Raw genomic sequence first — 27,889 nt, 5'->3', positions numbered from 1 at the left:
GTGTGCTAGTAAAGTAAAAAAGTCATTTTGATTTCATGCAGACTTTAACTTACTCTCATGCCATGTGACAGGTGCTTTCCGTGCAAATGCTTTGGATGTGTTGCGCTCAGAAAACACTCTATGAGAAGTTAAAACAAATAAGGCTTTAAAACTCAGGATTTCAGCACGATAGACATGATAATCACAACCAAACAGAAGTTTATTATTATTTTTTTTTCTCAGAGTATCTGACGTATGAGCTGTAAAGGCGCAGCCCTGCTCTTAAAAAGGGGGTGTGGAGCAGCAGCTCATTTGCATTTAAAGACACATGCACGAAAACAGTGTTTTTGCTTCCTCTAAGAATAGGCATTTTTTAATTATATAATAAATAACCTGTGGAGTATTTTGAGCTGAAACTTCAGACACATTCTGGCACCTGACACTTATATTACATATTGTAGAAAGGGGCATAATAGGTCACCTTTAAAATATCTGAAGTGACTAGTCCCTTATTACAGTATATTCTTAATATTTTCATATCTAACACTGGTGTAGCAGCATGTTCCACAAAAGACTTAAATAAAAAAATCAGGAAAAAAAATGTGTTATCTTTCTCAAGGGCTACAAATAAAGATTGGTAAGACTAAGCGCATCGCAATATAAAACATAACCAGATTGCATATGTACATATCATGAAACAGGGACAGTAACAAACAGAGATGTATGCCAGGACCAATATGCTAAAATCATTTAAAAATGAAGTAGTCATGGCCCTGATGGTAGGGGAAGAATATAAACCCAGAGGAACACAGAATTATATGGATATAAACTCAAAATCAAGAAAATTAGACGCTGACCAGAACAGGCAATGATGCAGCAGAATGGATAAAGAAGAAGAAACCATGTTGTCCTGAGTACACGTATCCAGCATTTCACATAGCAGCATTATAACAATGACCATCTCAGCGATGAATGTACATGTCTTCCGTCCACTCCTCTGTCCCTACACACCTGTTCATCTCCCCGTCCCGCTCCCGTCCCTGGTAGTGACTGTGGTGTGAGTGAGCATAGTGGTGGGGTTGTTTGTGCGAGCGCAGCTGGCTCGACTGTCTCTGTTGCCTGTTGTGCTCATTGTGCTCCAGTTCGTAGTCCTGCTGCTCGAGATGGGAATAATCCGGTTGAACATCTGTGGTCCCGCGGCGGTGGTGATGTCGGTGGTGATGGTGATGGTTATGGTCCTTTTGAGTTGTAGTCCTGTTGTGGTAGACCTCGGTTTGGTCTGGGTCGCCCTCAACCGGGAGCGTGCGCCTGCTCCGGGACTCTGTATATGAAATGTCTTTAGCAGGAAGCAGCTCCATGTCAGCGGGCCGTTGGTGGTGCACTTGCTGCTGGTGTTTGTTGTGGGGCTCTGTCGGTCGGCTGGTGCTGGAGCGATGGTGGTGATGATGATGATGGTGGTGATGATGACGATTGCTGTGTCTCTTTGGCTCACTACGAAGAAGTCTCTCCTCCTCCTCGGCCTCCTCCTGCACCTCCTCTTCTTCTTCCTCCTCCTCCTCCTCCTCTCTCGTCTCATGAGCCTGGGGAAGATGCTCCTGTTGGTGCTCTTGAGATCCTTTTCTCTTGGTAGCAACCGACTTCTTGCTTTTCTGTTCATCCTGTATAAGAGATATATGACATGAATATTAGAATTTTGTGGCTTCTAGACTATGTCTCTTAGCATTGAAGATTTATTTGGAATAGAAGCAAACCAAAAATAATGTGCAGCATCTGGGCTCCAGAAGTAAAAAAAAAAAAAAACATTTGGTTTACTTGTAAACCTTTAAAGGCAGACCTCCTGTGAACTATAAGTTTGTTAATTAATAGAATATGCTTTTCTTGAAGTCATAAGCCCTGATTATTTCTTTTTTTTTTAAATAATCATAATTAACTGCAAAAATCCTGGTAAAAACTTAATTACCCATGATTCTGCAGAGGCATCTCCACCAGAAAAGAAACAAGCAAATCGTACTTTAATTATTCAGATATCACCACTGACTAGTTGATTATCGAAATATTTAGTTTAGCATATCCCTAAGTAATGTAATAATAATAAAAATAAAAGAAAGCAATTGCTTGTTTAGTCTTGTGCAAAGACATTAAACTACAAAAATGGCCCTATAATAAAGTTTATTTACAACACCTAAAATAGGCTATTACTAATACTATGGACACTAGGAAGTACAAACTAGTAGGTGCTGGCACTATAGGAATTTTACCTCAGAGACCACCATCTCACTCAGCAAAGGTCCTTAAAGCTCAAGTCTTCTTTAAATGTCCAAGAAAGTTTAGTAAGAGTTGGGGGAGAAATGGAAAATGTCACAGAATGACACAGCACTAAGCTAAATTTCAGACTTTATGGAGCCTGCAGATGTTTCAAAGCAGTCAAAGCAGACTTTTACAAAAGAACAGAACACACGAGTAAACATAAACTAATAAAATCTGTTAGAAATCGGGCTAAACTGAAGTTATAAGAGACATTAATGAGAAAATAATACAGAAAATATAGTCTACTTGGTTACTAATAAAACAAAATTGTCAGTGAAGCATATCTGAGATGAAATATGATATGGGAATAATGTGAGATGTGGTGGAAATGACACTTGAATGGAAATTAAATGATTTAATGATTATATGTATATCAACACTTTTTTTTTGTTTTACAAAATAAATTACTATATTTATTTTATTAAATTTATATAGTGAAATTAAATACATTTACAAAAGATTTATATTTCAAATAAATGTCTACAGATGCTTCATTCATAACTACATTCGTCACTGCTAAAAGGCAAGCCATCAAAACTCAAATGGACTGAAGAAGCTCCCCAAGCTTTCACCAAACTCAAGAACAGTTTTACCACTGCGCCGATTCTTAAGGATCCTGATCCTAACCTTCCCTTTGTGTTAGAAGTTGATGCATCTGATTGCGGGATCGGAGCGGTTCTTTCCCAGCATCATGGTCAACCAGGAAAACTCTACCCTTGCACATTCTTCTCAAGAAAACTGATTTCTGCTGAGTGTAACTATGATGTAGGTAACCGAGAAGGTCTATCCATGAAGGCAGCCATAGAAGAGTGGAGGCATTGACTTGAGGGGGCAGTGAATCCATTCCAATTCATCACAGATCATAAAAACCTGGAATACATCAAAAGTGCCAAACACCTGAATCCACGTCAAGCTTGTTGGTCTTTATTCTTCACCTGTTTCCAGTTTACTCTCACATACAGACCTGGCAGCAAGAACAGTAAGGCTTATGCTCTATCCAGATGTCTCAATCCTTCAACAGACAATGTCACACCTGAATCTATTCTTCCACCATCTGTTATCAATGCTCCAGTAACCTGGGACATTATGGAAGAGATTCAATGAGCCCACCAGCAAACAGTCCCCAAAACAAACATTTTGTGCCTCAAGGTTTATGTCTCCAAGTCATGCAATGGATTCATACCTTTCTGAGCTCAGGACATCCTGGAATTTCTCACAACTGCCGCCTATTACAGAACTGTGTCTGGTGGCCATTGATGACCAGAGATGTGGTAACCTATCTCAAGACCTGCCAAATTGCGCTTGATCCAAGACTCCCAAGGAACTACCCTCTGGTCTCCTCCAACTGTTACCGATTCCTCAACGTCTTTGGTCTCACTTGTCCATAGACTTTGTCACAGACATGCCACTCTCCAATTGTTTCACCACCATACGAGTAATTATTGATCACTTCTCTAAGCATTTCGTTTGATCCCTCTCAAAGGTCTCCCCACAGCCATGGAAACAGCACAAGCCCTATTCCACCATGTTTTCAGAGTCTATGGTTTGCCTGAGGATATTGTTTCTGACAGAGGAACCCAATTTCCACATCCACGTCCAGTCAAATGGCAAAGTGGAAAGGTTGAACCAGGAGATTGGAAGGTATCTCAGAACTTATTGTAATTGTGAATAGAACGGTGGACAGGATTACTTCCATGGGCTGAGTATGCTCAAAACTCCCTAGCTCATTCCTCCACTGGCAGGACCCCTTTCCAATGCATGTTGGGATAACAACCCCCTTGTTCCTGTAGTCAGGTGAACCCTCATCTGTACCTGCAGTCGGTGACTGGATCAGACGCAGTGAGAGGGTGTGAGACAGTGCCCATGTCCGTCTACAAAGAGCCGTCAAAACACTAGAGTTCCAGGCCAACAGACGATGTCCTCTCGCTACCAACCAGGACAATGGGTCTGGCTTTCTATGGGGGAGCTCAAGCTGTGGCTACCGAGCAGGAAGCTCAGCCCCAGGTATTCCGACTAACTACCGTATTTCTCCCTCCTTCCATGTCTCGCTCCTTAAACCGGTCCACCTGGATGATGACCCCAATTCTGAGAACCAAGAGCAACCATATATAGATGGATCACCAGCATTCAAGGTGAATGAGTTGCTGGACTCAAGACAACGAGGGGGTCAGCTCCAATATCTGGTGGACTGGGAGGGCTATGGACCTAAGGAAAGATCATGGGTAGCCGCCCCTGACATCCTGGATCCATAATTTATCGAAGACTTCCATTGAGCCAGACCTGACTGTCCAGCCCCACGACCATGGGGACGTCCTGGTCGAGTGCCAGTACTAGCTTCCTTCATACTTGTTTGCTGGTTGAACTGATTACTATGATTTTGACTTCTTGGCCTGTGACCACAACTCTGATTTCTGCCCCACATTTTGAATTGTTAAACTATTTGCTCATTAAATTTCCGCAAATGGATTCTAACACAGCCTCTGCCTCACCCTCATTACAAAATGCTGTCCTTTTGAACTTTCATTTCTTTAAAATAAATTGAGGGAAAAAAATGTATTAAAATTTCCACATAAGTATTAAGCCATCCGTCTGATTTTTAATATTGATTATCATAAGAAATGTTTCTTGAGCAGCAAATCAGCATATTAGAATGACTTTTGAAGAATCATGTTGCACTGAAGACTGAAGTAATGGTTGATGAATATTCAGCTTTGCCATCAAAGGAATGCATTACATTTTAAACTATATTAAAATAGAAAACAGTTATTTAAATAGTAATAATATTTCACAACATAACTGTCTAAATACTGTATTTTTGACCAAAACAAATGTTGTCTTAGTGATTCAAAAACATTTACAAATCTTACCAACCCCAAACATATGGACTAATAGAGTGTATTTACTATTGATCTCTGTCTTTTGACAAATTAAACTGAGTGTGTGAAAAGTGTTTATTTTATACACATTCATGGGGTGAATTTTTTTAGTTATGCATCCAATCAGAAAACACATTACTAAAGAGCATTTCTTGACTTGTTTAGGTTCACTCCTAAAAATCCACATACTGTCTGCATATGTTCAGTTTGAGTAATTCATCTCCTGTTTTTCTCAGTGTGTCTAGTACCTTAGCAGGTGTGGGGCTGGTGGGGAGTGTGTTTTCTGCCAGTTTCTCCAGCATGGGGTTGGAAGGCTCCATTTCAGGAGGGTGTGTGGCTCTCCAGTAGGCCTCCAGATAATCAGCAATGTGTTCACAGGCATCTGTCAGCTGGTTCTCATCTAAGATGACATCGAACAGCTCCTATGAGAGAGACCAATAGTGACGTCACAATAAAGGGTAAGCATAAGTGACAGTGAAATGAAGCACATAACACATGATAATGCTTGGAGGCTAATCTATGTCAACTATGGCCTTGGGTGTCTCGCAACATCATAACAGTATAAAAATAACAGTCTCTTGATAATCACACAAAAACAGTTTGTGATTAGGCCCTCCAGCTAGGCTTGAATTAGAAATAATGGTAGTGTTCAAAGGAGGCCACCAAAGAGGTCCAAAATTTCTAAAGAAACAGACTCTAAGTTTATCAGATGTTATATATCAAGTGCATAACAAGGTTACATTTTGTATCATGATTAATTGACCATTATGCCTTAAAATTTAATTAACCACTCCACATGAAAATAGAGCTTATCATAAAATGTATGATTCATTGCAATGGGATGTTCTGTAAAGATATAGGAATAGTTCACTGAGTTTTTTTTCTAATAATTTACTTGCCCTCAGTCCTTCCAAGATGTAGTGAAATTTGATTCTTCATCAGAACAAAATTCTGAGAAATGTAGCATTACATCTCCAGTGGATTGATACGAAACCTCTATCTATAATATCACTGCCTCCAGTGAAAAATCTATCCCCTGATGTCCCCTCACATCAAAATCCACTGACATATTTGTTTAGAACTGTTTTGCTTTTTTTTTTTTTGTATTATAAAATGTGCTTGATCTATACATATTGCTCTTCTTATTCAGGCGAGATGACATAAATTTGTTTTTACTGGAAAAAAGCAATATTAACGGTTAAAAAAGTCTTGATAGATTTATTTATAACAAAGAGGCAGCTTTTCAGCTCAGAAGATGTTAACTGAAAAACATAAGTTTGGTGGTTTACTTGTGTATTTTTGTGACGCTTTAATCAGCTGTTTAGACTCTGATTCTACATTCTGATGGCACCCATTCACTGCAGAGGATCCATTGGTGAGCAAGTGATATAGGCTAAGGCTAAATTTCTCCAAATCTGTTCTGATGAATGAACAAACTCATCTATATCTTGGATGGTCTGAGTAAATTTTCTGTACACTTTTGGGTGAACTATTCCTTTAATAGAGGCGGATTTTTAGTAAAGGGTCATCTGCAATCATACAAAAAACATTTAAATATCTTTAGTATATGTTACATATATGTATATGTTACATAAACAAACATACACATGTTTGTTTAAGTACACTTACATTAGGACACTGGGCCAGTTTGTCGGCGGCCACCATCTGAACATTCAAATGTTTAGTCTGAGATTTGCCCCTGGTCTTTATCAGTCTTGTCAGAACCTGAACAGCAGATGAAAAGAGGAAGGAAAAAGGCACAGGAAGGATGAGTGGGAGGCACATGGGGTGAAAGAACAGTGAATGTTAGGTCATGTTGGATCACAAGAGAAAGGTTAGTGTTTTTGTGCAACCAGTCTTCTCTCAAACAAGCATTTCCTATGTAAATGTAATGGCTGCACATTCAAAAGCTTCTGGGCAGTAAATGAAACCATGCTTTGTGTAGCCCAGTGACAGACAGATAGATCTTATTCATATGACAGACATATATCATTTTGAATGATGTACTGTAGTGCACTTTAAAAGATATTTGTGGTTATTAGAAAAGTTTATCAAACAAGTTTACCACATCAGATATCGCTGTGCTGACAGAATAATCTTGTTTCTGCCTCCTAGTGGCAATTTTTATACCATCTATAATATATGGTATACTTGAGCATACCAGCAAATGATTCTTTTAATATTTTTCCAAACTAGGGAATTGGCACAGAGCAGCTGGAACTGGTTAACATACTAAATGAAAGCTGAATTCATTTCCTTCTGATGACTAAATAGCTATTTAACTGATGACTAAGTGTTAAACATAATTCTCAACACTGAATAAGCCCTGTTTTGAAATGTACCTCTTACAAAACATAAAAAAAATTGCTTTAAGGTTAATTTTGCAGAATGTAGATTATAAGATTTTAATTGAAAAGCTATGGTAACAAAAAACCATTTATGCAAATTAAATGAACAATGTACATTATTAAAAACATAATTTAAATGAAAAAACAAAAACACAGATCATACTAATTGATCAAAAGTCACAGTAAATACATTTAAAATTAAAATAAAAAGATTACTATTTCGTAAAAATGCATTTACTGAACATTTAATTCATCAAAGAATCCATAAAAATGTGTCATGGTTTCATAAGTATCATAATTGTTTTCAAAATTGATAATAATGAAAAATGTTTCTTGAGCAGAAAATCAAATATTAGAATGATTTCTGAAGGATCATGTTACACTGAAGACTGGATTAATGGCTTCTGAATATCCAGCTTTGCCATCACAGGAATATGACATTTTACAATTACTGTACCTTTTAAAATATATTAAAATAGAAAACAACTTATACCAAAAACGTATTTTCATAATATGATTGTATTTTTAAATACACATTTTTGTGAGCATAAGATTTTTATTTTTTTTTTAAACAATTAAAAATCTTACAAGCCCAAACTTTTGAAAAGTAATGTATAATGTTTGTTTCATCAGTAAACAAATGACTATTGAAAGAATGTTTGCAAGCTGAACAGAGTTTCTGACCTTGGGTGATGAAATCTTGACATACACCAGGATCGGGGCCAAGGAGGTCTTGCTTAGTTGGAGAGGGTGGTTAATGGTGTCGGCATCAAGAACCACAAGCTGTAGACTGCGTGCTAACTCAAAAATCCTCTCAACCTCTCCTTGGATTTGAGCTGTAGGGGCAGATTAAGAAATAAATGAGACTAGTCAACCAAAAATCCTTATAAATGACATCTTCAAAAATATGATGCTGTCAAAGTACAAATCTGCTGAAGTGTAGCCAAAAGCACTTCAAATGTAATGGGAAGCTGTTTATGTCAAACTCCTTGAGTATATGTAGGAAGATTATCAAAAAAGATAAAGATGAAACATTTCTTCCACTTTCATGATATATATATATATAAAAGGGTGTATAAAAGTGAAAGCCCCATCTTCAAAACTAAATGCATTCCATACACAGGTCATGCAATATGTCAATGAAAACAGAAATGATCAAAATATGCTGACAGAACGGTTCCTCGTCCACAGGATGCAGCAGAACAATGGTTTAAAACTTGCTCTTTAAAACTTATCTTTCACAAATCACAAGACACGGTCAAAAAAAAAAAAAAAAAAATCGTTTTCAGTGGTTTTACACTGTTTTCAAGTTAAAATATCAAAACACTCTTTTGTTCTCACTGCATTAGGAAATAGTTTTATTTTGTCAAGAGAAAAACTATTCTTATTATCTTACTTAATTACATATCTTATTTCTATATATATAATTTTTTTTTCTTTACTGATTAAGCAGCACATAACTCACTCTTACATACGCACTAAATACTTTGGCTTGCATTTGTTTGACCAATAAATTGATGTATAAATTAGGAAAGTCAATGGAGATTTTGTGGTTAACACAAGCCGAAGCTTTTAGAAAGCAGTGACCTTCACTAAAAGTAGCAGGGCACTTTGACACTTATAGTGTTCTCTAAGAGGTAAAGCAGTTCTGGTGACACCAACAGGAGTGAGTTGGGGAACAGAGACAGGCTACTGCTGTAATACATACCCACGGCATCTGAGAAAAGAGAGCAATGTGTGGGACAGAGTGGAGAAAACAGATCTCCTTAACAAAGTGAGCTACACATCTCAGATCCACACTTGGTGAGAAAACACATCCACTAATGATAAACAGCCATTTAATAATTACAATCAAAATATACTTTTAGTGCTGTGAGAGATACAATTTAAAAGCAGTGGGAGTTTCTCTGTAAGTGGGATATTTTTTTCCTTTTTTTTTCAGAAAAAAAAAATGGTTTTATTAATCAGTATTTATGTCTTATTTTTAAACAATTATGAAAAAAATCTATCAAACCAAATAACTTGTTTATGTATTCAGTCTACCTTCTTAAGTAAATGTATTAAACAAAATTGAGACAAAAGTTCTGATTAATAATTTATTTTTGCAGTGCAGGATCAGGCTCTGTTATCCCAATGTTAAATAGTTAATTATTAATTTCCTTTATTAATACATAAGTAGCCTATATTAATATGTTTGGGTGCAACAACCAATACATTCTTTCTCTCTGATTCTGCATTAAATTGATTATTTATTATTTCAAGCCAGTACATTTATAATATATTGTGTACTTTGTATGGAATGACATACAGACAGAAAAACATGAAGAAAACAGCAAGTAGTGATTACCTAAACTGGAACGGGTGTTGGAGCGGTCCATTATGGCGTGCTTGCTGGGGTTGTTGAGGATCGATCGCTTGGCAAGTGCAATATCTGCTGTCACCCGGGTGATTGTAATTCTAGCAAAGGATTTACATATGAAAAGTCACAATACTCTTTTTGTCTACACACAACCATTGTTATAGTAAATATTCCTTTGAAATGAGTCAACAGTCCATTAACTCCTTAATCATGTGCACCATACCTTCCTTCAAATCTGTGTTTTAAAAAATCAAAGAGAGCTTTTTGCATCATGTCTGTAACCTGTAAATTGAAATAAAAGGTAGAAAACACGCAACTCAATAATAGTACTTCATAAAAGTGTAGTTTCCGTTATGTACACTAGAGGGCAGTACATATTTGTGCATCACAAGTGTGGCATAAGAGAACAATTTAGAATTTAATCCTCAGGTTGGGCTATAAGACACATTACAAACAATGTATTAAAATAAGAATAGTACTTTTCATGTTTTATTCTAAGAGTAATATATTATCATATGTATTCTGAGCCACTGGCTCCTTTGAAGCAAAGATCCTCAGAGAGTTTGGACAGTGAATGCCTGAACATTGCACTTAATGGAGACATGAGGCAATGGCCCTCACCTCATAGCCCTTGAGCGAAGGCCCCATGAGTACCACGGGACGCATGGAAGGCACAACATCATATGCAGCCAGCTGCTCTCCCTGCAGTCAAAGAAACTGAGTGAAAATATGCTTCAACAAACAGGCAATATATGAATATAAAAATAAATGTGTGTGATGTGGTCTTAATCACAGCATTATGCATTTGCTCACCGATTTCTTCTTCACTTGCTGAACTAAAGGATACAAATATTAATTTATATTTAAAATAAGACATTTTACGCCAAATTATAACTATTTATGTTCCACATACATACTTTTTGTCTAGATAAGTGGATAATAACAAATAAAGAATTATCAATTACAAAGGGAAACCTACATGCTAATGTAAATAATTTACATGAAGTGTCAGCGCACCTGTTGGTGGTGGAGCTGCTTTCTTTGCATTCATATCATCTTTGGCAACACTAGCCGCTTTACTGTAAGGAGAAAAAAAAGCATTTTGTACACAATGAGTGTTGGCGCAGTATATGCACATTTAAACAGCTGATTCATCCATGCAATAAGAACACAAAGATAACAAAATGAAGACTCCACACTGCATTTTTAATGAGATTTGTTTACTTGGCCAGTGCTTTGGCAGCCTTCCTGGCCTGCACCTCTCTTCTGATCAGAATTGTCTCCAGGTTCACCGGGCTGGGGATAAAACCAACCTCTCCCCCTTCCTTTACAGGCCGTCCAATCCACCAGTCATTGTTAAATTTCTGTAACCAACAACAAAAACAACACAATATTTTAGATTTAAAAACCATCTTCATAGACTATATTGACATTAATTTGATTTACTTCAGTGTGATAATCATGCAGGTGATCAGGGAATACACTGACCTCTTTAATATGCAGGAAGTCTTTAGCTTCAAAAGAAACCCCGTGGCCTGGTATAGGGACGTTGTCATCATCTGCAGGAGTGTAGGTGAAGTTTGTGCGCACAGCGAAAGCAACAGGCTTAAACTGAATAATCGCAACAAAAAGGAAAGATTGAAACATAATTAAATAAAAACACACTGAATGCATCAGAATCCTTTGTGAGGAAAAACTGCAACAGTATGTTTCTAGTAACTATATGTAAACAAAATCTCCACGTGTAGTGCAGCTCTACCATTTTATTTGTAAATGTGTCCATGAGGTTGTGTATAAGTTAAAGGCAGCAGACAGACCAGCATGCTGGAACAGAAACACTGGTGATTTGAGCAATGGCACATGTGCTGCACTGCCCCAGGCAAGTTACTAATAATAGCTTTCATTCATTTACCTTCAAACCCATTGCAATGCACAAATTCATTTTAAAAGAGCTCCATATCAGCCCAGTAAAGGGTAATGCTGTCTATTGGCCTTACTAAGACTTACTGTATATTACAAAGTATTAATTATTTTCTTTAAAAAAAAAATCCTCCAAGTCTCCATATTTTAAAATACTGTAATCTTTTTGTTTCTAATCAATAAGTCAAAAGTCAAATGAAAAAAATGGTTCAGAATGGATAAGCATAATACTCCCTATAATTTTTCAACACTGGTCAATTGCAAAGTCCCTACCATAAAAAAAAAGTCATTTATAAAATTCTGTAAAATAATGTTTATACTGTTTTTAATCCACTCATGTAAAAACAGTTTTGATATTTGATATTACATTCATGTTTAAATGGGGCAAAATAATCACATTCCCATGCTTTTTAGTTAGATAGAGTTTTAAGAAAACCTGATATACATTTAAAAATTGCCAATAAAGGATTGCAAGAGCATTAAAACAAAGTGATACCATTATCTTTTACTGACTTAAAAAAAAATCACTTTGTTTAATTAATTTATCGTATTATAATTTGGTATTTAATTAAAAGAAAGTCAAATGTCAACATTATAGCAGTCTAGCTGCTTATAGCCTGGTTTTTAAAGGTGATTCTCTGTGGGAGATAGAGATTGTGGACTAAAGCAGGACATGATCCTTTCTACCTAGTACCTTAATTTTTAAAAGGACCTCAGAGAGCTCACTGACGCAGTTATAAGGGTTTCATTCAGTTTTTAAAAGCTGAGCAAAACTGGACTCTGTAAAGAGCAGATGATAAAACACAAAGTGTTTGTTGTTTGTTGCTCATTCATTGTTTGCCACAGTGCTTCTTATCTGTTTTTGGACTGTATAAAAGAACAGAAGAAAAGGTAACTGTAGCTATTGTTTGTCATTTGCATATAGAGCATTGATTTTGTAGAGTATAAGATTTAACACTGATGTGCTGTTTAAACGCAGGCATTTGGTGATTATCTTTTTGACACAGCTTCCTTGTTACTTTGACAGGGGAAAAAGAGCAATGTAAAATGTATGAGCACATCTAAAGCTGTGATATATTTCGGTCCTTGTTGCCACCGTCACTGGTAGCAGGAATGGGCAGCTGAGAGAATAATGGAGTTGCAATCTACCTTGGCCTTGTCCAGCTGGACTTGGGCATTCTTCTCCTTCTCCTCAGTGGCCCCTGAGTCCTGACGGTCCGCCGAACCCTACCACAGTCATACAAGAGTAACAACCAGCATTATTATAACACCCAGACTCATTCTCTTTCCCCGAGACATTTCTGTCCATTCTGACTCATTCTGACTCACAGTAGCAACAAGCACTTGACTGTTCACATAGCGTTAAATATAACACTCCATGTCAGTGTTGAAATGATTAAGCTGAAACTATGCTGTCTTTGAGTCAAATAAAATAAATGAATAAATATTTTAAAGTTTAAAACAGATATAATTTATCCTTACCAGGTACAAAGATCTTCTCATGATATGATTAAATCATTAAATGAGGCATATGCATTGATAATACACTGTTTTCAGTAGAGATTACTCCACTATGTAAGGACAGTGTCATCAAAGTCACAAATGATCCCCCGCTTTCTCCTGCAGGGCTCCTTCATCAAATTTTATTACCAACTCCTCTCAAAGGGCAGTGTTCAAAGTCATGCAGAGTTTCTCAGTAATGTCAGGCAATAAGAACTAAAACTATTTAGCTGTGTCAAATTGATCTTATAAATTGATACGAGCATAACACTCCCATATCATTTTTCAACACTAATCTATGGCAAAATGCTACCACAAAACAAAGATTCCATTTATAAAATTTCATAACACAATGTCCATAATGTTTTCAACTCGGTGATGGGAAAAGCAGTTCTTATGACACAAAATCTTCTATATGAGCTGCTAATGGGTTCGATAATAGATATTACATGGTATCTTACATGGCACCTTCACAGTCTTTTGATGAGAAATCAAAGCTCTAGAATATAAGGCCTACAACATTAACTCTTTTTTTCTATTTAAACAATAAAAACGGGTGAGGTTCATTCTTAAGTTAAAAAAACAAACAACAACAACAACAAAAAAAGTCTTTCTAGGGCAATAGTGAAGAACATCAGTAAAACAGTTCTGTAGTCTTTTATACTACCATTCAAAAGCTTCGGTTTAGCATGATTTTTTTGATGTTTTTGAACACTGGAATCTCTTATGCTCGCCATTTATTTAATAAAAAATACAGTAAAAAGTTATTGTGAAATATTATTATGATTTAAAATAACTGTTTTCTCAAAAATAAGATAAGTCTCAAGGCCGAGCCCTGGCTACCCTGGCCATGTGGACTTGGGCCAATAATGCCACTCAACTGGACAAAAATGCACCTGCACAATTAAAATAAATCTATTACGTCTGCTGTGAATAAAGTGAAAATGAATGAAAAGTGTAGACTGAGGCATTGAATTAAGATCAGCTCAGGTTGCCCCATATTTATTTCCATTAGTGTTTCAGCATTAAGCATTATAACCAATCACGCACAGTGCAATCATTGAAAATTATCATGCGAAACCCACCTAAAAAGGGTTTAGAACCTCCCCTGAATTACACTTACATTAGGTTACTTATCCTTACCCTAAAGTTGGTTCACCCTCTCATGCTTAATAGATCACCCAATTATGCTTCTCAAGTAAATATATCTTAATGTTAGATGGAAATATAGATATTTTACTATAAAACTGGAGAAAGTTCAACTTTACTGTTATGTTAATTGTTTATTATATACATATTATATATATATATATATATATATATATATATATATATATATATATATATATTTTTTTTTTTTTTTTTTTTTTTTTTTTTTTTTTTTGTAAAACTCCAGCAACCTAGTTAACCTCACTACTTATGCATTTTAGTCATCAAATCACATTTCAGTTACTCTCATTTCTAATATTCATGATGTCATGATGTCTGGTTGTACGCAGTCTGACACCATCATACTGACTTTAACATAAGGCTGATAACCTTGCTATCAAGACAGGCACTACTGGTCTTGTGCATATGTTGTGTTTTAGATACTGGAGTGCTGGTCACCCCACTATTTTTTGCTGGTAAGCAGTACTTCACCAGCTAGACCTGCACCAAACCAGCAAGAGCCTGCCTGAACATCATCAGGGAAAAAGTTTCAATTTAGATTGCACATGAAATCATTACACCAAAGCAAAATTGTAGTTAAAGTTGTAAATGGTGTAAATGTTTCATAAAGTCTGTCAAGAACGTCAATGTGAGCTTGAATGTTATTAATAATAAATATTGTGCTCACAAGTGCTTAAAATAAACAGGCGTAATGCAGTACCCATTAGATAAACTGACTCAAGGCCATTCGGCAAACATAACATCGTTTGTGTTGAAAGAAATGAGGTTAATTAGCAGAGAAGGCGGTGAAACGAGATTGAGAAAAGGAATGAAAAAAACGAGGAACTAGAGGAAACCAGGATAATTGGAGGGTGGGGAGTGGAGAGGGCTTTTCCCATAGGCACAGTCATGTAGAGGTGCTCACTTTTGTTTACTCATGTCTGCCATAGACATCTGTTCACTCAGCACCACCTCTCCTGCAAGTCAATGTCACGGAGAGAGCAGTACAAAATGTTCCTGAATAAGTAACCAATGCCATGCTCACAAAAATGCTCATCCACCCATAGAGTTTAGTGTGGATTTGGATCATTTATATTCTCATTCTTAGATGTATTAAGTTGAAGTTTAATTGTCAAAAGGGGCAATGCACATTAAATTAATAAACATAACTGTAAATGTGCCAGAATTAGCCAAAAAGGCAATTTTTCATCTGTAGACTCTTGACAGAATGTGAAAAGGTCAACCTAAAAGAAAAACTAAGCATCATTGCACATACACACATCATATGAAAAAAAGCAAAAAAGTTAAATACAGACAAAAATTACAGAACCATGAATGCACAGTAAAAAAAAGGTCTGCTAAAATACAAAATATAAGTAAATTATCTAGACAAAGTAAAAATATGAGGGAAAGGGGAGAGAGAGAGAGAGAGAGAGAGAGAGAGAGAGAGAGAGAGAGAGAGAGAGAGAGAAAGAGAAAGAGAAAGAGAGACAGAGACAGAGACAGAGACAGAGAAAGAGATGGCAACAGGAGAACGCAACATAGCCAAGATAAAATTAGTACAAAGAAGTCTATTGTCAAGAAAAAAATACTAATGTTGACAGTGCTGAGTTGTCAGTGACCATTTTTTGAGATGAAACTGAAAAGAACCAGAAGTATGTAATCTTCTAATTGTTGATGGGATGGAGTTCCATTCCCATGCAGCTTTGATTGAAAATACAGACTGACTGAATTTACATCTTTTGAAAGGAATAATATGTCCCCTTTCCCCACCCCTTGTAGATCGGTGAGCAGTTGTTCTTATATTCACAAACTTTTTTAGTGGTGAAGTCAGACTGTGTATAGTCTTAAACAGTAGACAAATATGTACATAATTGATCAAGTTATCCCAGTTTAGCACATAATATATATTTTTAATATTAGACAATGATAAAATTGAACTGATTTCTGATCAAGAGTTTTTAGTGATTGTTTATAGACTGGTTTCAGAGCAGTAATACTAGCTTGCGACCAAGTGGTTAAACAGTAAGCAATATGAGAAATAATCATGGAATGCACATACATCAAAGCGGCCTCAGACGACATATAATGTAAAACTTGATGATAATGAGTAAAATTTGAAATTTGAGTCCAAATCTGACCCGGTTACAGACCATTTTAAAAGTTTGGAAACAATCAGAACATCGAGGTGCTTATATTCAGATACAACTTGCAATCTTTCCCCTGATACAAAAACATCTGTCACAACACTTAAACTATTAGATTTGCTAAAGAACATACTATTTAGAGATGTTAAACTGTAAACAGCATTGTTCTTGCAAAACTGTGACATGAACCAGGAATTGTGTAAGTTGATTTTGTGTAAGTTGAACTTGTGACACACTACTTCCGTGTATATAAATAACATTGTCATCTGCATACATTCATTCCAAGTGTTAGGAAATATGGATGGAAAATCATTGATGTACAACATAAAAAGTAAAGGTCCCAGAATAGGTCATTGTGGAATACCAGTGGATATACTTGGGGGGGCTGACTTAAAATTCAGTATACTAACATACTGTGTGCGACCTGACAAATATGATTCAATCCACTTTAAAATATGTGGAGAGAAAGACTTAATAATTTGTACATAAGAATTCTGTGGTTTACAGTGTCAAAGGCCTAACTGAGGTCAAGAAACACAGCCCCAACAACCCCTCTTTTATCTAGTAAAGACTTTTCCAGTGAAGTAGCAATTTGCCATCTCAGTTGAATAGTTTGCTCTAAAGCCAAACTGCATTGGTTGCAATGCACAATAACTATTATTCAAATAATTAGTAATTTGCGCAGTCATCAATTACTCTGCAACCTTTGAGACTACAGGTAAAATGCTAATAGGTCTATAATTGCTAGCAGAGTGTGGATCACCACTTTTGAATATAGGCATAATTCCAAGCAAAAGATAACATCCCCTGAGAAACTGAATGACTGATATTTTTAGTGATAGGATTAACTAATGACTCACTAAGCTCTTTAAGCATTACCACATCCGTACCAAATATATCCTTTGCTCTGGATTGTTTAAGAGATGTACTGTAATTGTTCTTCTGACGTCTAATTCAGAGATTGCCCTTAGAGTAAGGGCTTGTTGCACTGTATTAACTGGATAAACTTATGTATACTCAGGAGAGAAACATTGTGCAATTGTGACTACCGAGTCAACAAGGTAATAATTAAGTGCTTCGGCTACATCAGCTCGATTGTTAGTCAGCTTCCAATTTACCATCAATTCAACTGATTAACTATCTTTTCTTTTGTCTCCTTTTAAGTAGCTCAATTGATTCCAGTTTGTTTTAGAATTACCTCTTGCCTCTTCAATTATTCTCAGAAAAAAAATCAGCCTTTGCTTTTCTCAGGGTCTTTACCAACTTTATTCTGTAACTTAACAAAATGTTGTCTACCATGTCTACCATGACCAACTTTTTTATTCATTAGTTCTAAAATATCTGAATTCACCCAAGGGACAGTATGTTTTTTTTATTTTTAGGATTCAATTTACGACTGAAATCTTTAAAAGTGCTCTCAATTTTTTTTGGGGAGAATATTCAAATGATATTTTCTGGTTAATAAATCATCCCATTTAATCTGATGGTTCGCTCTTCTGAAGTCATCTAGTTTGTGTTTTGGAATCCAGTAAGAATCATATTTCCTTCTGAATTAATTGAATCTCTTACTAGATAATTTTCTGGACACAATATTAAACGTTTTTTAAATTCACTCTTCTCAATTACCAAAAATGAAATCAATTTGAGACCTTGTTGAATTAGTTATTCTTAAAGGGCCATTTAATCATTTTCTTCAGATCGAAGTGATCAGTTATCTGTTTGAGATTCTTTCTAACTGTTTTATCATCTCAATTAAAATAAAAATCTCCCATAATAACAACTTTGTTGTTGAAATCATGCTGTTTTAGTAATTAATTGTTTAAAGTTTTCATAGAAACTAATATTTTAAGATGGTGGATGATAAATTACAATTAATACAAAAGACATCTGTGGTGATAAAATTAGAGACAGACCAATACATTACAAATCTATGCAATTTGCCAAAGCGATTTCATTACACTGGATGCCAGTTTTCAGTTTTCAGACAAACAAAGAAAATCTAAATTAGAGTCTAATAAAAGATGATGAATTTGATCACTTTTTGATATAATACTTTGTATATTCAAATGACCACATAAGAGACCATTTTGCTTGACTTTAGGATCCCAAATTGTTCTTGATTGATTTATTGCCTGAGAGAATTTTTGAAAATACCTTGATTTACAGATTTCCTTTTTACATTTTGTATAGACTTTGCAATCTCTTGTGAAGTACCTAAAACCGAGTTCACAGAAATGGAACTGGCCGGTTACTCGATTGATGCAAAATTTCCTTCATTCCCCAAGGGTGTCGTAATACACAATACCAAATATCGTATTAAAGAGTGAAGTCTCTCCATAGTACTCATAGTACTTCAGTGTTCCTTCATATTCATAGGCACATTAACGCTGGGATTGACTTACTAATGCAAACCTACTTATCAAACCACAAAGTGAGTGTCATCAGATTTGACCTACTGTACAGTGGCGTGAAAAAGTATTTAATGATATTCCTCTTTGGAGAACTAAATGGTCGTAAATAAATCAAAACAAGATGTAATATTGCACAAAGGGAACCTGAGCAAAGACACACTGTATTATTTTTAATGTCTCATTATAATGCATTATTTAATTTTAGTGAAAAAAATAACCGAAACCTGAAAAAAAAAAGGTGACTTTCAGGTATTTTTCTTTCTAATTTTGAGTTTACAGCTCACAACTCTACCAAGAAAACTTGGAATTTAGATTTTTATTTGCAATTGTGAAGAAAACATGGAAAAAAGAAGTTAGAAAAAAGTCTGAATTGTGAGATGGAAAGGAATTGTGAGAAAAAGAAAACCTCCATGTCCATCTTCCATGTAAACTGAATATGAATTAAGCAGTATCTTTGCCCAAACTGCTCTGCAAAACTGTTTAACTCTAACAGACTGCTCAGTCTTCAACAGCATGAACTATACTCATCAGGTCCTTCCACGTCATCTCTACTAGATTCAAGTCAGGATTCCAAAATGTTCATTTTGATTCTTTTGAGCAGTTCAGATGTGGACCTGATTCTGGTTTGGATCATTGTCCCGGTCCATCACCCAATTAGGCTTCAGCTCATGCCCAGATGGTCGGACAATCTATCTAAGAAGTGGCTGGAATGTCGCAAATAGCCCAGGCTTTACAGTAGCAAACCATACCTATGTCATCAGTTTGCTGCAGTAGGATATTGTTACAGAGGAATCATGTACTCGCTTGACACCAGGAAGACCTGTAACTTCAAAAAGTTATCAATACAATAGAGAACTGTGTGTGTGTGTGTGTGTGTGTGTGCATTAAAAGCTGTAAGGAATTGTGGCAAGAACAGACGTTGCTATGGAAACCTCAAGAAAAAATGTGCTGGCTATGCAGTAAATTTCACAGTATGGCTTAAAATCTAGGTTTCCCATTAAACTAAAATATAGTAGTATGATATGGTATAGTATGATTTTCTAATTAAAATTTATTTTAAAAGAAATTATTTTAAAAGAAACAACTCAGTGTATTGTGTACATTTTTAAATAATTATAGGATTAATAAGTAAGTCAGAGTATTACATTAGTGGAATTTTTAGTTCAGTGCTATTATGGTTTGAATCCTGGGCTTTACTCCAGCATCCACCTCCTGCAACCTGTGTGACTCCTGCTACCGCACCACAGAACATGTCATGAGATTTGGGTCAGATCCATTTAGTGAGTCAGCACCTTTTACTTCAACACTAAGTACAGCAGGAGCCGGAAATTATGGGATTTTTTTTTTCTTTCTGGAAAATGACATATATATATATAAGCTTATATAAGTTTAATACAACATTTGATCATTTATTTCATTATGTTCAGTTTGGTCTCAGGTGAATATATGGGTAACAGAGAATACTAATTTTCTGAGAGGTCAGGACATTTTCCTGAGCTCTGACTGGACAGAACAGAGGACAAATTGTGGATGGTGGAGCAGCACATTTCATTTGCAACTGCCTCCTAATCTAATTACGACTAAGATTAAGATTTCCTGACTGATGCTAAATGAGCTCTGGCAGGTATTCAACCACTCTGTATTCAAGGCTATGCCAAATGTTACTGTTTGTACAATATAATGTAATGACTGTATAGATTTTTTTTTACAACTTGTAATTTGTGAGTAAATAAGGTTATCATCTTGAAAAAAGGTAGATAACATGCAAAATAGTACACTGAACATTTTTATTTTTTTTATCAGTTGTATCACTCTGTAATATTAAATAGAACTTTAAATATATCATGATACAATAAACATTGTGCCAGATATAACTATGTGGTTTCTATAGGTTAAATGATAAGGATTGTTTATAACATTGATCAGTTTTTAGAGATGATTTTAGTGTTTCCCCATAAAAATAGACTGCATTGCACCAACACCAGTTATAATTTTTATATCAACCAAACATTGTGCCAGTTGAGGCAATAGGTACAGATCTGGCCCATTCTGTACTGAAACAAAACACTTTATGAGACCTATGGGAGAGACACTCATGCACATTACGTCTCTCTTTCTCGCTGTTGCCTCCTGGTCATGATTGCTTCTCTGTAAGGAGATTAAGATGGCATGCGTCAGTCCAGGATTTAGAGAGAAAGAGACGAATGCAAACTCGTCCTGTCCAATGGACAACACAGCAGATAGAGACTAGAGTTTCACACGTCCTCAACCAGCCTCAGCTACAAAACAAGGACTAAATGTTTTGTTTTCCCAGCAGACAAAAGTTACTGCTTTTCAATATCTCTGATCAAGATGTCAAGTATAACTGAATGAAACATTAGTGACTGGGTTCTGAAAAAAAATCTTTAATTTAAAATAAAAATAAAAATTGTCATGCCCACAAAAGTTTTTTTGTTTGCTTGTTTGTTTGTTTTTTTGCAAATTTTGGATATATATATTTTTTTGTATTTCTTTTTTAATATGAACTTGCCAACTAAATTAAATAAATGTAAAATAATTTAGTTTTTTCATACTCCAAAATGGCATTTTTCAGAGTACATGTTAAATTAATTAATTAATTTAAAAACTTTTATTGTTATATATATATATATATATATATATATATATATATATATATATATATATATATATATATATATATATATATATATATATATATATATAAAAGCATAACAATAACAGTTTAATGCCCCCTTTACAGGTCATAATTTTTCCTATATTATAAGTATTTAGTGAAGCAAACTACTCATCGGGATACTGTCCCAAAAATTTAAAACACACTCACACAAAATACAAACACAACACCTGTTCTATATTTAGAGATCATTTGAGAAACAGCTGAGTTTTGTAATCCTGACAATTGCAAAAGGATTATGTTCATAACACTGCTCAGCACAATTCCATCACTTTCAGCATCGCATTGATTGTGCAACCTGTCACGTGGAGGTTAAATTTCAGGATAATTATACTTTTGCCATAGAAAACATCCAGCATAGGCAGAGCACTCTTTACTGGTGCACACACAATGTATTGTCTATATGGTATAGAAGCAATGATGCATAGCAGCTCATGCTCACATGGATTACAGCTGAAAGCAACAGATGGCAATCTCCTCGAATGGCACTCTCATGTCTACCTCATCATCACTCCCTCACACTCACACTCGCAAACACACAACACATTTTACCTTTTTCTTGGGTGGCATGCCCACTTGCTCGCTTTTCTTTTCGTTTCTCCACGATTAACAGCTTAAGTAGAGGTCAATGTTATGCTCTCACAGCCGAGATTGACCAGCGACTGAGAAATATCCATGTACTATCCCCTTTAATCTGTTCTGTCCCAGGACAGCCAGCCAACTTTTGTCAGATGAGCCCTAAGCAGGTTTTATGGCATGTTTTGTGTGGTGAAAATCATAAAGTCGTGAGCCTTGGGATTCTCTGATAGGTGTCTCAAACGATGAGGACGGAAAGTCTCTCCATGAGTGGATACATGAGCAGTGTGAGCAGCTTTCGCTGTGAGTGGAGTTTGCCACGCTACACACTCCTCCACCCTCCCCCGCTCTGAAGGGCTTTATTCCACAGCGTGGCATCTGTTGCTACAAGCACGAGCTGCAAACCTATGCGATTAGCAAAACTGGTATACAGTATATGGTATGTATCAGGACATCTCATAGTGATTATGTTTTATATGGAGACAAAATTGTAAATTTACATCTAAACTTAAACTTCACAGGCCTATCAGTAGATTTAAAATGAAGCAAGATTTGAAATATACAAGCCTTTCAGATAGTGGGGAGTGGGGACTTCTTTAAATATCCTCGCAAGTTGGTTTTCAGCATATTTTACTATATTAGTGATGACATTTTCACAAACTAATCAACTTTTCAATTAACTAATTAGTTTTGCATCTCACTATACTGGCATTCTTGAATGAACCATAAATCGGTTGAGTAAAATATTCATAAAGATATCGGCTGAATTCAAAATAGCATACTAGAATACTACTTTTATAAATTATGACATATAACAATATTAGAGAAATAGTAATTAAACTGATCATTCCTGAAGGAATCAGTCAAGTTTTGACAGTCACTTGGTGAAATGCCTGCAGAAACGGCCCATTGCTCTGGACTTTCAGCGCTCTCAGACTCCACTCAACCAATCAGATTTGACTGGAACTAACCTTTTATGGTACAAGAGTCACAAATTGTTCAGAAATCTTCAGATCGGATCAGACAGCATAGGCTGAATAAATGCAAATTATAAACACAGCAAAACATGAGAGAAAATTTGACATTTTAAATGCATAAACAACAGCAGGAGCATGATTCACCAGCTTCACACATGGAGCAAACCCTTGGCCAAATATTATATCAGCATTAGCCATATATCCAAGTGATAGGTGAGTTTGCATCAAAATACTATAGTTTCGACTAGACACATAGCTTTTAATATCAACAACAAAAGATATAGGAAGTGATGTCTCCTCCATTATAAAAAGTGTTATATAAATATATAAAAAAGTCTATTTATTTTGCTATCCTAACTGCACATGTTATTTTCCATGTTGACTACAACCATATAACAGACTCAAGAACCTCTACTAAATAAGGAAATACAATAGACTTGCATTGTTAATATATACAGTCAACTATAATTACTGAAGACCAACACTGTAACCCACTAAAGACCATTACATATTTCTAGATGTCCTATATATGGCACTAATCAGATGACAGAGTATTAAAGGTGTACACCTGAGAGTGAGCAATTGTGATCCTATGAGGGGGTGTTATGTATTTTAGTATGTGAATTTCTCTTCGAACTTGCTTTGGAAGTAGATGACTAATTATGAATACATACAGGCCTTGTCATTTTACATTTCACACCCTCTCAACCAGTGTAATCATTCTTAATTCTCTATCTTATTTCAGCATGTGACTATAAAGTTGCCAAATGCAGAAAGAATGTGAATTCGCTAACACAGACCTTTCTGGAAAAAAGTGAGAAAGAAACATTAATACAAGACACAAAATACTGTGCCTCCAATTACTGTTCTTTTGGCATAGACAAAATATAGTTGGATCATTCTGAATAGTTCTGGATACTATCTTTAAAAATAAATGTAGTTAATTTTGCTTATTTAGTTAGCTTATTTGTCTTCTGTTTAGATGCATATTTTTTATATATTAGGCATTAAATACTTCTGTCAAAATAATTGTCTTTTGATTATGATTTGGTTAATAAAAATGTTAAATGCTTCTCAGTGGAAATGAGTAAATCATATTTCCTTTCATTTCTTTAGACTTACATTTTTATGGACTAATAAAAATTACAAAAATCCAAATTATGTAATTTTCTGAGCCAAAGATATGAACATTACAATCTTTTTTATTTATTTTTTATTTATCACTTTAAAATGTCATCAACCCACATAAACACATGCAGTCATGATCATTCCATGAGTACACAGATGCACTTACTAAATTACTAGGTGACAAATCGGCGTGAGACACTTTACGTCAGCCACATTTCCGTAGAGCATCCATTGACCATAACATAGTATAGATTGCATTAGCCTAGACATAATGCATTCCACATCACAGCTCTACATCTGTTTTAAATTATTATTTTATAGATCTGCACATTTAAATATACAAAAATGCACTAATATGCATGTGAAAGCACATGCAGTTGGATTACGCTTTTCACACACACACACACACACACAGTGAATCTATAAGCTTCTTATGGAGGGGTGTGTGCAGTGTAAAGCCATGCTCAGTAATACACTACTCAGAAGGACACAACCAGCCAGACACACACTGCTGGAGTTCTGGCCTCAGCACCTCTCCTCTGGTCCATTCACACACACACACACACAGCTGGAAGACAAACATCTGTCTGACCTTACAATCACACCAGAAATGATCAGCCTTTCAGTGGGAGATTGCAAATTTAAACTCCACTGCTCCTAAGTTCTTAAAGTGACAGTTTATACAAAAATAAAAATTCATTTTGTCTTTTAAAATAATAATTTAAATGTCATTATTTACTCACCCTCACGTCATACCAAACTGTCTTCTTTCTTAACAAAAAAAAACTAAGATTGTTTTGACTGTTTCCATACAATGAAAGTCAATGGGGACTTTCCCAACCAAAATTAAAACATAAAATAAAATAAAAGTATCTCCTTTTGTGTTCCACAAACGAAAGTAAGTCATATATAACTGGGTGAATCGTGTGAACTCTCTGAGGGATTACATTTGATTTTTGCTAACTTTAATGAATTTCTGAATTCTCAGCCAATCTGAAAATTTGGCTTTTTTTTGTACATAAAATGTTGTATAGCTGATTGTTTGCTTAAATTACTCCAGGAGAGCTTAATTTGTGTTTCTGGGAGGGTTTAATTTTTCTCTCTCTGTAATCCTTGTTCTTAACAGCATTCAGGTCACTCATTATGCCTGTTTGAAATGTGTCCGGGCATGAAAGCATCTTTCCCTGCACATCTGTTTGAATATGGCATTGTAAATCAAACTTGTAAGGTCTTCAGGGACTATGGTGAAATGTTTAGTCTAGCTGAGCTGCATTTTGTGATGTTTCAAACCTCAAACCACTTTCGCAAGATCACTGTGCTAATAATGTCAAACTAAATTCTATCACACATAACGGCTAAAGTTGTAGCATATGATATTCCGCAATCTTTATATGCTAATGATGACCTTTTTAAACAAGTCATATAATTCTAATCACAATCTGGCTCTCACAAACTACAAACTGTTAATAGAGGGCTTTTTGCAACCAAAGGTTCATGTAAAGCCAAACATCCAAATGAAATCCTTGTGCTTTGAATGACAAATTAGATAGACACACACATATAATGTTCCTCAGGGTTTACAGTTTTAGTTTCAGACAGTACTCACCCAAGAGACGTTTTTACTCTTAAGAGTTCTGGGCATTTCTGCAAACAGGACAAGAAGAATCAGTTACTGATGCCCTCAAGTTCCAAGTTCACCTCTGAGATCTGTGGCCCATTAGCGCTGATGTCTGGTCCCACTGAAGTTAGGCTTTGATATGATACATGGTGGCCATCAGCCACATCCTACACCATGAGTACCAAACCTGGCATGACCAGAACGTGACAAAAAAACACAAAGTTTGGTCTTCTTGTCTCAAGAATCATTTTCTTCCTGCTCAGCCCCTCTGACTGGCAATGCATTAAAATACTGCATGAATATGCAACGTAACATCTGGATGATGCTCCGCCCCAAAATGCTGGAGGCAGGAACTCAAGAGAGGCCAATCCTGCCCACTTAACAGCTGGGAAAGGAGATTTAACATGGAAGAAAGAATAACGTGGAGCACAGGGCATGTCCTGCCCAGTGTTGTTAGACAGATTGTATGTCTCTCTAAAACAGGACGAGCAATGCTCATAATCCTCCAGCACTGTTCAGACACTCTCTGTCCTGCCTCTGGAATAAGTCAAAGCACTGAACACTGCAAAACAGCATGCTTCCCATTCCCATCAACACTATCCTTCTCTCTGTTACTATGACAGGTCTATAGTTAGGGTAGCACCACGTTGAATTTTTTTGACAGGAATGAAAAGGAGGCTGTGAAGGACAGAACAACAGTGTGTTCAATGGATTGCACTGTTGTTTAAACAACATACCAACTGTTCAGCTAATGAAATGTATTTCCAGAAGTAAAATAAGAATCAGTAGGCAAAAATAGCATAACAGATTTAAAAGTTGTGCGTTGTGAAAATTACGCGATCTAGGTCCACAATGTGCATTATGTGCCCCTGGATGCCATTTCTATCGAAGGGATCTCAGGACTTGATTTAGGGCCCCCAAATTGTAAACCTGCCCCTGGTAAAGTCTGTCCCACACAAACTTGTTTTCATCAGCATCAAGGTCTAGACTGTATACTAAAATGGACTGTAATACTAGACCGTATTGACCACAAGAGAAACACATCTGAACTATAATGGACAAAGTATTCTCTGTGATGTAATACTTATTCCAAGAAATCTGTTGAGTGGCGATTCATACCAAACAATCTTTCCCTTTAAAAAACGAAACACAGGGAAACTGATCTGATTTCAAACTTATTTAAACTTTTTTAGAAAGCTTTGTCAGGTGCAAATTCTAAAAGTTGTTAAAAAATACTCTCAGAGTGAGGAAAGCTGGCATATCAAACAAAATAAAATGGGTTTGCTCAACCTTTTCATTTATATAATGTGGTTTACTTGAATGCCAGAAATTGGCATTAACAGAGGCATGTCCTTCATCTGCCATCCTGTCTCCAGTATCCTGGCAGGATAATGACAGAGAGGGTGATCTGCCATTAGCCACTGCCAATAGCCAAACAAACACTCAATATAATTCAAGTTCACTCAAGTTCAATATCTGTCAAAGAAAAACAAGAGTTGAACATCGAATTGGAAGAACATTAAAGTTGAAGTTGAACCACGCCATGTTTCCAACCCCTTCCACTAATATTAAATGCTTAATACTTTATATTCTCAGGTTAAGCTGCTAAGTGATATATTTCCATTTAATGATTGCTTCATGAAACAGTTACTGATTATATATGTTTTTCCTCACAATACCATACCGATGTAAACCACATCTAAACAAAATGACATATAAAAACCTCAGTAGGTGTAACCTTTGATCAAGTTCACAGGCCCTTAAGTACCACCACTGAGTCAGAAAGTATTGTCAAGTGAAGTGATAAATTTGTCTGCAAGAAATGTCACGTAAACCTGTATGAAATCTAAATTGTGCCTTTTACACAAATACTCTAGTATAATCCATGTTAGAAGATTA

The 27,889-nt window shown here is 35.8% G+C and overlaps 1 protein-coding gene across 2 annotated transcripts; it reads right to left on the bottom strand.

Moving 5' to 3' along the window:
• Positions 1 to 178: 178 nt before the first annotated feature.
• On the bottom strand, positions 179 to 26,236 carry LOC128030188 (voltage-dependent L-type calcium channel subunit beta-3-like). Of its 2 annotated transcripts, none has more exons than XM_052617672.1 (13): positions 25,979 to 26,236; positions 12,939 to 13,016; positions 11,358 to 11,480; positions 11,094 to 11,233; positions 10,887 to 10,948; positions 10,683 to 10,705; positions 10,491 to 10,571; positions 10,093 to 10,151; positions 9,858 to 9,967; positions 8,195 to 8,346; positions 6,792 to 6,887; positions 5,411 to 5,584; positions 179 to 1,637 (listed from the first exon to the last, which is right to left on the bottom strand). In XM_052617672.1, exons 1-13 carry the CDS (start codon positions 26,012 to 26,014, stop codon positions 942 to 944), a joined length of 1,830 nt encoding a protein of 609 aa, XP_052473632.1. In that variant the 5' UTR covers positions 26,015 to 26,236; the 3' UTR covers positions 179 to 941. The 2 variants fall into 2 exon arrangements, with proteins under 2 accessions (XP_052473632.1, XP_052473635.1); XM_052617675.1 differs by lacking the exon at positions 25,979 to 26,236 and adding an exon at positions 22,244 to 22,574.
• Positions 26,237 to 27,889: the final 1,653 nt, after the last annotated feature.

Source organism: Carassius gibelio, chromosome A2 (genome assembly GCF_023724105.1).
Source record: "Carassius gibelio isolate Cgi1373 ecotype wild population from Czech Republic chromosome A2, carGib1.2-hapl.c, whole genome shotgun sequence".
Classification (NCBI taxonomy): Eukaryota; Metazoa; Chordata; class Actinopteri; order Cypriniformes; family Cyprinidae; genus Carassius; species Carassius gibelio.
This window is presented reverse-complemented; position numbering and strand designations above follow the sequence as displayed.